At 26.0% G+C, this 14,414-nt stretch overlaps 1 protein-coding gene across 4 annotated transcripts in view; it reads right to left on the bottom strand.

Moving 5' to 3' along the window:
* Window positions 1-13,248, bottom strand: part of LOC127287997 (uncharacterized) — a 335,689-nt gene extending 322,441 nt beyond the window's left edge. The window contains exon 1 of one of the 4 annotated variants that reach the window (XM_051315170.1): window positions 12,278-13,248. In XM_051315170.1, the coding sequence (XP_051171127.1) occupies window positions 12,278-12,455 (178 nt within the window). In that variant the 5' untranslated portion in view covers window positions 12,456-13,248. The remainder of the gene's footprint in view (window positions 1-12,277) is intronic. The other 3 variants (XM_051315171.1, XM_051315172.1, XM_051315173.1) reach the window with 3 other exon arrangements.
* Window positions 13,249-14,414: the final 1,166 nt, after the last annotated feature.

Here is a 14,414-nt window from a genome sequence, read left to right as displayed (position 1 = left end):
ATAATAAAATTTGCCATTTAGTATAGAATTAAATTATTAAATTATTAAACAAAAAAAAGAACCTTAATTGTATTTTTTTATTATTAATCTAATTTAATCTATATTTTTTATTAGTAATTATTATTATCTTAAAAAAATTATTTGTGAAAAATTAATTTATTTCTAAAATTTTAATCTCATTCTTTAAATTCAGTATAACAGATGTAAAAAAAAATTTTAAATAAAAAAAAGTTTTTGTGTCTGGTATATAGAAGCACTTTTAATCTTCGATACAAAGAACACATCACAATTCATCTGTCTTCTAAGAAAAACGCGGAGAGACTGCGTTGTAATAATCCAAGATATTGCAGAGTGTGATAATCATTTTTCTCTGTTCTTTCTTTAATCGCAATTTCTTTTTATTATAAGCGTATAAAAAAAAAAATATAACGAGAAAAAATAATTTTTATTTTTTCCCTCAAAATAATTATCTAGAATTTCGGCCTAATTAAATTATTAATAAATATTATAAATTAATAGATAAATTATAAATTAAATTAAATTAATTAAATGATAATTTGAAAATTATAAGTTATTAAACATAATTCTTCGTTGGAGAATAATAATTCGAAATAAAAAAAAAACCTCTTAAAAAAACATGTCAATGGAAAATCTAGAACGAGAAACGAATATTGAAAAAGGAAACGTACACAAGATTTACTCTGGTCTACAGTAACATTTCAGACCCAATTACTGCCGGGGAAAACAAAGTACGCACATACACTCACGAGTGCATTAATCACTTACAAAGTAAAGAGATATTTCATGAAGAAACCGTAACATTGTGTTGACAACAATGAAATGTGTTTAGACAAATAGAAATTTAACTCGTTTTACTGCTAAAAAGAATTTTTTTTCACCCTTTTTCTTTTAATGCTCACTGAAAACTCATTACTTGAAATGAAAAAATAACCAGTACACTTTTTAAGCTAATTAAACACTGACTCGGAAATATTAATACCCACTCTTCACAGCACCTTTTGATAACTATATTTTTCAAAAATATCAATAAAGATCTAAAATTATCAAAACACTGAGAAAAAAAAATTATTTGGTTCACATAATCGTTTACTTAACAATTATTAAATAAATATTTTAAATAATTATTATTTGAGATAATATTTGTTTCAAATATACAGAAATTATTCCTTTAAATACAGTTTATTTAATACAAATAAAAATTATTTAATTCAATTAAATATTTATTTAATAATAGTCAAGTAACCAAATTATTTAAATTTTTTTTTCTAAACAATTTTGATTTAAAATTTAAACAATGAAAAATATCTAAACTTATAAATTAATTATTTATAAAAACGAATTTATTTATATATATTTGTCGAATAGATTTCATGTCGCCGAATTCAAACGCGTAGTTGCAAATAATTTCATCAGAACGATAAACGAGCAAGCGCACGAATCGTCATCACATCGTCGACAAATCGCGCATCAAAAGCAAAATCTATTTACTCGCATTACCGAGAAATTTACCCAGAAACCATTGGAGCACAAATCCATCTTTCCGGCGGCAAAATGAATCTACAAATAGAAGTCTCTCGCATATGCTTTTGGTCAAATAATAATAATAATAATCTTTGGGGGATAGAAAGTTATATTTAGCATTTTTTTTTCTGTTTGACCACAATTAAAATAAATTATCTAAACTTTGTATATTAAATTAATAGACAATTTTACAAATAAATATTCAAAAAAATATATTTTAAAAAAGTATTTTTAAAAAATACTTAAAATTTTTAATATAAAAGAAATCAATATTTTATATCAACATTATTTTACAAAAATATTGTCAAAAGTCTCAAAGCATTTTTTTTTTTTCAATTTTCTATAAAAAGTTAATCGCAAGCTGTTGCAAAACTTTCTAATGGGAATTATAATTCTAAATTAAACTTTGGATAAACTATAATTTTAATGAGTTTAAAATATTCTATATATCGTTTATTTTAAAGCCTTAAGCTTCTCTTTGAAGCTATTGCGCAAACGAACTATTGAAGGAGTGCAGTTTTAACGAAATGCATAAAACTTTAATATCTTGATAACAACTTTTTATTGAAATGAAAAATTGAAAAAAAAAAATTAATTATTAAGTGCGAGATTTATTATTTTCACAGAAAAAAAAAAAATAATGACATTTGTCACATTTAAAAAGGGATTTTTATTTTAAAAAAATAAAAAAAAAATTCCTTTTTTGATTTACTAATCACTGCAAAAACGAGTGTCTTATTTTAAAACATAAAACACTTAGGAAACGTCTTAAAATTCCCTAATAAAATTTAAATACTGTCTAAGACGTTCTATCATTGGTCGAAATCTAAGACACTATAAAATGTCTTAAAAATCAGAACTGTCTTAAAATAAGACATTCTTTTTTGCAGTTTTAATCAAAATTATTTTAAACTAGCTGTCGCACCCGTCTTCGACGGTTATAATATTTAGATTTAATAAATTTTGAAATTTATAATTACATCCAACTATACGTGTTCTCCTGTATTAAAATATCTTTTTATAAATTTTTAATTATTATTTATTCAATTCAATTCAATTTTTTCACTGCTTTTAATAAAATTAAAATAATTTAAAATTGTATTTAATTTTATAGTATTGAAAATAAAAATTATTTTAATCAATACAATTTAAATTAAAATTTTAAAAAACTTTAAAAATTATTGGAAGAATAAATTTTTAATAGAAAAATTTCTTTTAAATAAAATGAAAATAATTTAATTTTATTATATTTATTATATTATATTTAAGTTTATTTAGTTTATTTAGTTTATTTAGTTTTATTATATTTAAAAATAATTTGTATCCATAATAATTATAATAATAATAATAATAATATTCAATAATAATAATAATAATTTAAATATAATAATTGTTAATTTCAAAGAGTAAAAAAGTAATTTTCGATTTTTTATTTTTACAATATCTGATTTCATATTCAGATTTGCAATTATTAATTTTAAAATTCTGATAAAATTCTTAAATTAAAATTTTTAAAATTTCTTGTTAAAAGCATACTTAATTGGTCACAAAATTTTAAATAAAGAACGTTTTGTAAAGAATTATCAAAAAATAAAAAATGTTAAATTTTTTGAAAGTGTCATATTTTTGTTTAAATTAATATTTTTCATTGGTGTGCAGCTAAGATTGCGTTTAATACCCAACAGACTAAAAACATTATTGTTTTACTTATAAAAAGTTGAACATAACGAATTCTTATATTACAATGTTATTAAAAAAATTGGAAATTCAAAAATTTGATTTAGACTTTTAAATTCAGACTATTTACTTAATTTAATAAAAAAAATTGATTGTATTTATGTGAAAAAATTAGGTACAAATAGTTTCAAATCAATCTGACAAAAAATAAAAAATTTGCATTTTTTTGATTTTTTTAAATTTTTTGAAAAAATGTCATAACTTTCGTTCATGTTAATATTTTTTAATCAAATATGGCTAAGATTTTAAGTTACGTTAAGACTGAATACACTGCCAAGTTTCACCTCAATCGGTTGAGCCGTTTTAAAGTTGTGCCGGTACAAAATATTGACGACAGACAGACAGACAGACAGAATTTTTATTTATGGCATATTTGTTATCTTTACTACTTAAAATGATAAACTATGCAAGAAAAAATTAATTTGGAGCAATGTACAGACAAAAGTCTGATTTTATTAATATAGATAAACAATAAAAAAAAATTTTATTTTTAAAAATTTACTTTTTGATTTACTCGCTCAAAATTATTTTAAATATGCTATGAACAAAAAAAAAAAAAAAAAAAACTTTACAGACGATTCACCTCAAATGTGATATTTCCTCGGCACAAAGTCCGAAGAACATTCCCTCTAAAAGATCAACGATAAAAATCTATCATATATATGTGTGTGTGTGCAAGTGACATTATTAAGTCTTTTTCTTATGTAGGTAGCAAGAATTCGCTTAGTGGAAAGATTTCACCGTTGGGATTTTTGTCTCTGGTACTCAAACGTTTGCCGATATTGGTTTCCCGAACGTTATTTACCCGCCTTCCGTCGCTAGTATTATATTATATATATATGGCGTCACGTGGCGTCACCAGTTTATAATAAGGGTTCGTCGTCCGACAAAATATAGAATACTCCACTAGACAGAGATACGGCGGCGCATTCTCTATTAGATAATCCATACATGCTTGATGGATGTCCCCGGCTGATGGCAGTCTGTGTGTTATACATAGATCACAAACTGTAATTTATACAAAGCTTTGCAAAATCACCTTTCAAGATTACCTTGTCAAGAAACAATCATTCTCGTAGAGAAATTTCTCAGCTTTTTCTTAAATATATATCTAAATATTCTAAATTTATTTAATTTCATTATCGCATTGCACAAAATGTGTGTCTTATTTTATTTTTACTTAAAAATTAAGAAACGTCTTAAAAATTGTCTTGACTTGTTTCATTGATTAGAAAAATATCTAAGACGTTTAGTTTCGTCATTGGCCAAAATCTAAGACACCATCACAAAAAATTATAAGGTATTAAAATAAGTTGCAACGCTTATTATTTTAATCCAATTTTGCTTATTTTAATACCAAAATAGATAAAAATAAGCAAAATTGGATTAAAATATATAAGCGTTGCAGCTTATTTTAATGCCTTTTAATTTTCTGCGATAAAATATCTTAAAATGAGAAAAGTGTCTAAAAATAAAGACTTCCACATAAGAAAAAAAATAGAAAAATAGAATTTTTAAACCAATTTGTCTAACTGAAATTTTGTTTTACCTACTGATGCAAATTTATTACTGATAAAAATGAAACTGACTGCTAATGCCTTTGATATCTTGGAAAAATTTCGAATGTCTGACTATAACTGTCTTTTACTACTGATACAAAAAATGCGACAAAATTATGTCTCACTGAATTTCTTCTTTACTGTACTAGATACTAGAAAGATTCATTGTACTAAAATTTAATTTTTGTCTGATTGACACGTTCATTTACTACTTATTCTGTCTGACTAAATTCGGCTTTAACTACTGATACTTAAAGTACGATAATTTTTAACTAAATTTTTTTTATATCCTTTTTACTATTAATTAATAGATTTTATAAATTTACAGGTTTTGTCTGACTAAAATTGACTTTTACTACTGATTCTGTCTGAATAAATTCGACCTCAACTACTGATACTTAAAGTACGATTATTTTAACTTAAACAAATTTTTTCTATTTATTAATAAGTTTTATAAATTTAGAGGCTTTGTCTGACTAGAAATGTCTTTTACTACTGAAAATGAGATGGCATGTCTGACTAAAGGATACTTTTACTACTGATACCAAAAATTCATTAAATCTGACTAAAGCTCACATTTACTGATAAAAAAAACTACTTAAAGCATTTTGTCTAACTGAAATTGACTTTTACTACTGATACCAAGATATTAATAATTCAAGAGAATTGTCTGACGAAAAATTTCTTTCACTACTTAAACCAAGACATTAGGAATTCAAGAGAATCGTCGCACGAATACGCTCTTTTAATACTGTTTTTAAGAATTTAAAACTAATACTTAAGGTGTAAAAATTTTGTCTGACTAACAATAAGACTGGATTCTACTATTAATAAGAAAATTTAAAAAAATTAAAAAGTTACAACTGGACTAAAGGTATTTTTTACTACTGAAACCAAGATTTTAGAAATTCGAAACGTTTTGTCTGACTAAAACTATTATTTACTACTGAAACCAAAATTTCACAAATGAAAAACGCCTTGTCTGACCGAAACTGCCGTTTACTATCGATACAATGACTTCAGAAGTTAAAAAACGTTTTGTCTGACTAAAACTATTTTATACTACTAACACCAAAATTTTAGAAATTAAATAAGTTTTGGCTGACTAAAATTATATTTTTTACTAACCAAAAATTCAGAAATAAAATAGGCGTTGTCTGACCAAAACGGTCTTTTACTACTGATACAATCACTTTAGAAATTAGTCTCACTAAAACTATTATTTACTGAAACCAAGAAATTACTGAACTGAAATTACTGAAACCAAGATTTCACAAATGAAAAACTCTTTGTCTGACCAAAACTGTCTTTTACACTACTGAAAAAAATTATTTTACTTATTTTTCTTTAAATTTACAATTAAAAACATTTTGTCCGTCTGATGCAGTCTTTTACTACTAAAAAGTCAAAGGAGTTCAAGAAACACTTTGAAGAAAACTATCATTTATTACTGAACAAAAAAAAAATACGAAAAACATTAATTGCATCTCACTTTCTAAAAAGTGCAAAAAAAACATACAACTTCAATTAATTCCCAGTGTTTAACAACAAAAATAAATCCTTTGGGACCAATAAAATTTCTCCCACACAAGAACGTAAAAAGGGATTCATATACAGTACATAGTATTGTATTTCACTCCTGTAACTCAAGGAAAGAACGAAAGTGAAAAGGGAAAGGTTGTAAACAATTCCCCGTAGGATGAGGAAGTTGTGATAAGGGGCTGATCGTTGAAAGAAACCAGTTAAAAGGATTGAGTCAAACGAACATGACATAAGTTAGATTTCTTTTTCCCAAGGCTCAAAAAAAAAAGAAAAAAAAAAGTTTCTCCTCCCCTGGAAACAAATTACTTATTTAGAAATGTCTAAGTTGACTTTGCCCTCACTTTTGCGCGCAGCTGTTTAATGGACTTGCCTAAAATTATAATGAACAAAACTCCAAAAGTCTAATTAGCTTGGTTTTAACAATTTCAGAATATATATCATAAAAGGATGAGAAGATAATTATGAATATTAATAATAATTTGTTTTCTAATTTTAGAATGACAAAATACAATTAAAAAATATGCACAACATTGTGTATAATATATTTATGATACGAATAATGAAGTGCAAGAGAAAAATTTTATATTATTCAAGAAAACATTTTTTTTTTCACCGTGGAATAACAATTTCTTATCAATTAAATATAACGAACCTTAAACTCTTCAATTTATCAATGTTTAATATTCAATAATAATTGTTGACACAATTTTTCAAAAATTTAAAACTGTTCTCATTTTCAAATCGTCGACTATTCACCTTTATTGTTTCATAAAATATTTATAATCACTCGAAACTCATACTTGATGAATTTTTCATTAAAAAAAAAAAAAAAAAAGATTTTTATACATTAAAAAAATTTATTTGATTTAAATAATCGATTACTTGACAATTATTAAAGGAATATTTATTTGAACCAAAATTATTTTTATTTGAAACAACTAAATGGTATTTGTTTCAAATACAGACATTATTGGTCCCAATATAGTTTACTTCATTCAAATAAAAATTATTTAGTTCAAGTAAATATTTATTTAAATATAAACATTAAAAAATTGATTTGATTCAAATAATCTGTTACTGAATTATAATCAAATAAATATTTACTTGAACCAATAATATCTGTATTGAAGACAAATACAATTTAATTGACTCAAATAATAATTGTTCATTACAAATAAATATTTATTTGATAATAGTCAAGGACTCGTTTATTTAAAATAATTTTTTTTTCCTTGTATATAACACCGTTCGACACAATTTTTGACCCACAAAAAAATTTAACATTTTCGAAAACTAGGACCCAAAAAAAAATACCCGTATCTGGCCGTTTGTGGTTTTTAGGGGTGAAAACAACCCTTAAATGAAAAGTGACAAGATATCTTTTAAAAATTATTAATATTTTATAAAATTTGGTATCTGGGGGTTTTCGGGGTCACTGATTATTATTAATCTGATGTCAGATTTTCCGAATTGAAAATGGCGGATCCAATATGGCGATCAAATTTTTAAAAAGTTATTAATTTTTTATTTTATATCTGCCATTTTGAATTTTGACAATTTAACATCAGATTCGTCATCAGCGACCCAAAAAAAACCCCTAGATATCAAGGTTTCAAAAAAATTTAATAACTTTTTAAAATTTTGACCGCCATTTTGAATTTTGAAAATCTGACATCAGATTAATCCAGATACCAAGTTTTATAAAATATAAATAATCTTTTAGAAGATATCTTGTCACTTTTCATTTAGGGGTTGTTTTCACCCCTAAAAACCACAAATGACTTGATCTAGCAAAACGGTCAGACACGGGTATTTTTTTTGGGTCCTAGTTTCCAAAAATGTTGGATTTTTTTGTGGGTCAAAAAAAAAGTTGAATTTTGTCGGACGGTGTAATATATTATTTATTATATTTATAATATATAAATTTTTTTTCTGTGTGTATATAATAATTAATTTTTACTTTGTTAACGTTTTTTTTCCATAATATTCAAATTTTTTATTTTTTCTCACAAATTTCAATTGAAAAATTGAAAAAAAAATTAATTTATTCAAAAATTCGTTCAGAAAAAAAAAGTTAGAAATTTTCCCTTCATTTAAAAAATCACATATGATAAATATATTATGCTTTTTCGAATGAGTTTCGAAGAGAGAATTTGAAAAATTGAAAGAAGAAGAAGAAGAAGAAGAAGCTAGAGGGAAAATTTTGTATTTTGAAAAGGAACTTCGAAAACCAACTAGATAAACAGAGGAATGTTTTAACATTGAAGCCACTTCGAATTTGTCCTAAAGCAACCTCGTTAAGAGACGTATATATATATAACGGTTTGACTAGAAAGTAGGTCGAGTGAAAATAGCGGTGTCTCTTACAACGTGTGTAGCGTGCCATTTAACATCAATGGGGTTTTTTCTATTTTTCAACGACGTTAAAATGAAAGAAAAAGTGAGAAACAATATTATATATTCCTTGCATTCATTAAAAAAAAGAAAAAGTGTCGCTACGTAATGTTTGCCTTTAACAAAACAATTGGATTTTCCCCCCGCGCACACGTGTTATCGGCCTCAATGTTTAATGAACTATATATAACCCTTTTTTTAATCCATCTTGCTCGATCGTTCGTTAGAGTGGAGAGATCCATCATGGTCGATTAAAAGATTGGGTTCTTCGCCTTTCGTTAATTAAAATCAAACCATCTATTGATTTTGTGCGTATATATGATACACTTTGTAAGAAACAAAAACAAAAAAAAAAAAAAAAAAAAAATCGACTCTTTATATATAGGACGGTAATAAAAGCCGCGATCGACAATGGATCCTTTGACACTGACGTGTCGTTGTGTCAGATTACAACTTGTCGTCAATTGACGCAGCTTTTTTTGCGTCTATATAAAGCTCTAAAACTATTTTGTGAATCAAACGAAATGACGCGTACAAAAATTCTCAGAATATTTCATTGTCAGTCAAAAAGAGATAAAATGTCGCCAAAAAAAAAAATATCAGCTACAAATTTCACCCTTCTACAATATTATTTATTGAATATTTATTTCCAATAAATATTTAGCAAATCATTAAAAAAAAATTGTTGAAAAAATATTTACTAATAATTTTCTCTGTTTAATAGAAAATAAACATTTTTTTTTTTCATTAGAGTAAAGTTCACAACGTAAATAAAATGAAATTTTTATATAAATTCAATTCAAACATGAATGTCATATATTTCGTTTAAATAAAAAATTTATCACAAATCAATTTTTTTTTCATTTTTTTCCTTTCAGTATAAGTGAAACGTTTAAACAAAAATAATTTTTTTTTTTTTCAGTGCATTTACAAAAAATCATAAAAATCACATTAATTTCTGTACTAAAAAATGTGCCCTCTGAACCAGACAAAATGATTAATGGCATAACGACAAATCACGTCGAGTTATGGATAAAAGTTTTTAAATTTTAATTTAATAAATAAAACATTTTTATAATCAACGACAGATGCATGAAAAGTTAATATTTTAAATATTAGTTTATTTAATATTTTAAAGCTCAATGTATGATTTTATCAATGGTACAAAAATATGAAAAAAAATCTGCTCTGATGTTATTTAAATTTTGAAGAAAAAATATATTTTTTTTTACGAAAAATTGTAGCAAAAAAAGGCGCCATTTTAATTTTTTACTCTATTCTCCAAGTACTCTAATTAAAATTGTCAATAGTTTAAATAATGAATGTACAAATTAATAATGAATAGTTAATTAATAATAATTATTATTGAAAAAATATAATAATTAATAATTGAAATATTGACATTTAACATTTTTTATAATAATTCCAATCCATTAAATTAGTCGTTGACCCAATTATTGGTAACGTTAAAAATTATTTAATTAAATTATTTTTTTATAATTTAATTATTTGAACAATTTATATCATATCAATTTAAATAAATTAATTATAAAAAAAGAACTGACAATAATTATATTAAAATTTAAATTAATTACATCTATTAATAATTAAATGAATAAATAATAAATAATAATAAATTCAATAAAAGTCTATATTACAATATATATATATATATACACGGAAATAAAAATGTACATTTTGATCAATTTTAAATTTCTTTATAGATTTTTTTTTTCTATTTTCCAGATGGAAATTTTCTTCATCCTTTCAAAATATCTAACTTATCATTTTTCAAAAAAACACTCTTTTAGTAATAGATATATACTTTTTTAGTGTGAAAAATATGTTGTAGAGCAAATACATATATATATATATATATAAGCTTATATTGCACTGTGAAAAATATTTTTCATAAAAACTTTTAACTTTTTTGTGCAATCTTTTTAAGAATTTCAATATCCATAAAATGTGGATATTGACTCTTTACCACAAAAGAAATTTTATTAAACATTTTTCTATACTTAATGTCAGTAATATGTTTTAAGCATATTTATATAGATCTGGAAATGATTTATAAATTTTTGCGAATGAACGAGGAGGTTTCAAAAAAAAAAAAAAAAAAAAATAGTAAAAATTATAGAGAAAAAGCTTTAAAATACTAGCAATACTAGTATTATTAGAATAATGTTAAATAAACAATAAATCATGACAAGATGTAATTTTCAAATTGAATTTTAAATTCTAAAATTAAAAAAAAATTATCCACTTTATTTCATGCTATGAAATTTTTTACTAAAGAAAAATGGGTTTCCTCATAAACTTGTATCTTAAAACAAAATTTCGTGAAAATACGTCTGTTTTTATACGACTTTGATTGAATTTATTATTTTATTTTTAAAATTTAAATTATCGAAATCGCTTTTCTTAAAATGGTCAATCAAAAATTTTTTCGGTTCAGAAGGCAGTTTTTCTAAAGATCTGTTTTTTTTCTATATTCATTGTATACCTTAAAGATCTGTTTCGAAAATAAAAAACTCTCTAAATCTGAATTAGTGAAAAGTGAGCTACTGATTTAAATTAGTAAGAATTTTCACTAATTTTTAGTCATTTTTTACTACTACTACTACTAGTACTACTAATAAATAAAATAGTAATATTTTACTAAAAATTAGTAAAAATTCTTACTAATGTGAATTAGTAGCTCACTTTTCACTAATTCAAATTTAGAGAGATTTTTTTTTTTGATTCTTTTTTAGATGAAAAAAATATTATTTTGTAAAAATAACTCTGGTCGATAATAATCAAAAATATATTTGTAAATACAAAAAAAAGTGTTTTTAGTACCAAAATAAAAGTCCCTAAATTTCGAAAATTATTATATTCGAAGCACTCTCTAAATCTGAATTAGTAAAAATGTTTACTAATTTAAATTAGTGACTCACTTTTTGCTTTATAATTATTTAAATTTTACTAATTGTTAGTAAAACTTACTAATAATTAGTAAAATTTTACTAATTCAGAAGCAAAAAGTGAGTCAATAATTCAAATTAGTAAACATTTTTACTAATTCAGATTTAGAGAGCAAAAGAAGAATGCAAAGATTTTGAAAAAAAAAAAAAACCCAGTGGAAAATTTTTATATGTGAATTTCAAGAAAACAGATATCTCAATCTCATGGTTATCACAACCTAAAGATAATTCAAGACGAAAAGAAAAAAAAATTTTATTTATATCCTTATATCTCAAGAAACAATTTTCTTCTAACGCAAAAAAAATTTCACCCTAATTTTTATAGCAAAAACAACCGAAAAGATTGAAAAGAAGAAAAAGATTAATTTTTTTTTTTTCGTTTTCTGTAAAAATCAATTTCACTTCTCTATATATTTTCTAAATAAAGGAAGCATTTATTGAGGAAGTCCGATATAGCGCGATAAATATTTCAAAGCGTGTGCCCTCGTGCGAGAAGCACTCTAGCGATGAAAATCGTATTACATCTCGACTCACCGCTTCTTCCAGTTGGTGTTGGTGCCGATGGTGCTTTGCTTGTTGGCTCTGGAATCGGATAAATCGGGTCGCAGCATTCCCTCTCGGGAAACTCACTTCCGTTGACGAGACACCTTGACAAGAGGACGGTCAGCGTAAGGAGCGCCGAACATGTCAGGAGAGACCTGACACGTGACATGGCTCGTCTCTTCAGGGATCTATCATGATACAGGACCTTAAATTCGATCCTCTCTCTCTCTCTCTCCCTGACTTTCTATCTCTCTCTCTCTCTCACTCTCTCTCACTCTCTTCTCTCAATCCTGTCCCTTATCTTCGGTACTTCAACTCTCCAAGTTCCGTCTCTATCATCACGTTGTCTCTCTCCACAGATGAAAGCAGCTTCTTCCTCTCCATGTGGATCATCTTCAATAACTCCAATCACTTCAATTCGAGTTTACACAACGCGCACTTTAACTCAACTTTCATTTCAGATTTCACACAAAAAAAAATGTTCAAAAAAAATAAAAATTAAAACCTAATTATTAAAAACGAATAAACTGAATACAATCAAAGACAGGTCAGAGTCCATGATAAGGAAAAGGGTGGAATCTCACCGGTACGAAGTCGTACCAGTCTCGATGCACGCACTCACGGAAACAAAACCCTACCACGCGCGAAATGAAGGAATTTTTTTTTTTTTCTTTTTTACACTCGCGTCAAGGAATAACACATTTTTTTTCGGAAAAAAGAAATAATTTTTAGTATTTCATTATTTTAAGAATGAAAAATAAGAATAAAATCGGATATCGTTGCACGTGGTACATATTTTGGAATGATGAAAAAAAAAAATAAATTTGAACAACCGGTAATGCGGCAATAAACGTTGTCCACGTGGTTCCGACGAGACTGACGCGCGCCTCGGTGTCCCGACGCCCAATGATGGGTGGTTGTGCGATAGAGAACCAGCAGAACTCCTGCACACTCCACTTCTCACACACACACACATAGAGAGAGAGAGAGAACCCCTTTCAACCTGCAACCCCAAACCACCCTTATATTCAGCCACTACTACTACTACTACCACTACTATCACGCGAGTAAGAATTCTACGAGCAACACCGAGTGATACCGAGTCATTCCGAATGATCAAAGTATCCAGGCTATATAAGCCCCTGCTCTGCGCTGAACGACCCTCCTTTTTCGAACACCGTGTTCCTGACCTCGTTCCACGGTTTGTTAGAGGGTCGGTTACGGTGAAGCCTCGGGCCCTCACAAACTGACACGAAAGTCAAGTCATCGTCTGCGATCGAAGGTCAACGCATCTTTCAAAATTTCTCAAATTCTCCTATTTACAAGGACATTCATATGTATTGAACTCTCTCTCTCTAAATTGTCTAACGATATCTTCTTGAAGAGAAATCTTACGATCCTTTTGGACTGAAACTATTACTAAAACCTACACTATATGTAAAACGCAAGTTAGATTTTAATTCCCAACAGGATTATATAAAAGTGGAGTTGATGCTAAACGGAAAAAAAAGGAATTGCTTACAGATGCTAACTGATATTTGCTATCGGATCTATCAAAATTAGTAATGTAGTAATGTTAGTAATGTTACTGATTCAAATAGCTAGAATTTAGCGACTGATTTGAGACTAGTGAATTTTTCACTGATTTAAATTTAGACAGCGCTTTCCCTATATTAGCTCACATAATTTGATGTGGCAGCAAATAGTTCGCTGCCACAGGAAACTTTTTCTATGCGTGAAAGATAGTTAATCTTATGTTAACTCACTTTTGGAGTTGATTTTTAACTCCAAACATTTTATATTTTCAACTATTAACTGCTAAAATTATTTACCTATATCTACAAAAATACAGTTATTCACTGTAAAAAATTTCCTAAGTTAATGACACCCGAATTATAGGGATTAAAATTTTTTGAATTAAAAATCAATTCCAAAAGTGTGTGGAATATAGAGTACCATTGGGAGTTAAAATCTAACTTCCTTTGTTTACAGTATACACCTAGACAAAAGATTTCTTTGACAGAAAGCAAATTTATTTGTTTCAAACAAATTATCTTTGATTCAAAAAAAAAATTACACAGAGAAAAATGGAAAAGCGAATAAAGTATAACTTTTATTACTTTAAAAG

This window comes from Leptopilina boulardi, unplaced genomic scaffold (genome assembly GCF_019393585.1).
Source record: "Leptopilina boulardi isolate dan_hultmark-lab unplaced genomic scaffold, ZJU_Lbou_2.1 LbouV2_38, whole genome shotgun sequence".
Classification (NCBI taxonomy): Eukaryota; Metazoa; Arthropoda; class Insecta; order Hymenoptera; family Figitidae; genus Leptopilina; species Leptopilina boulardi.
Note: the sequence above shows the minus strand (reverse complement) of the source record. Positions and strands in the feature narration are given on the sequence as shown.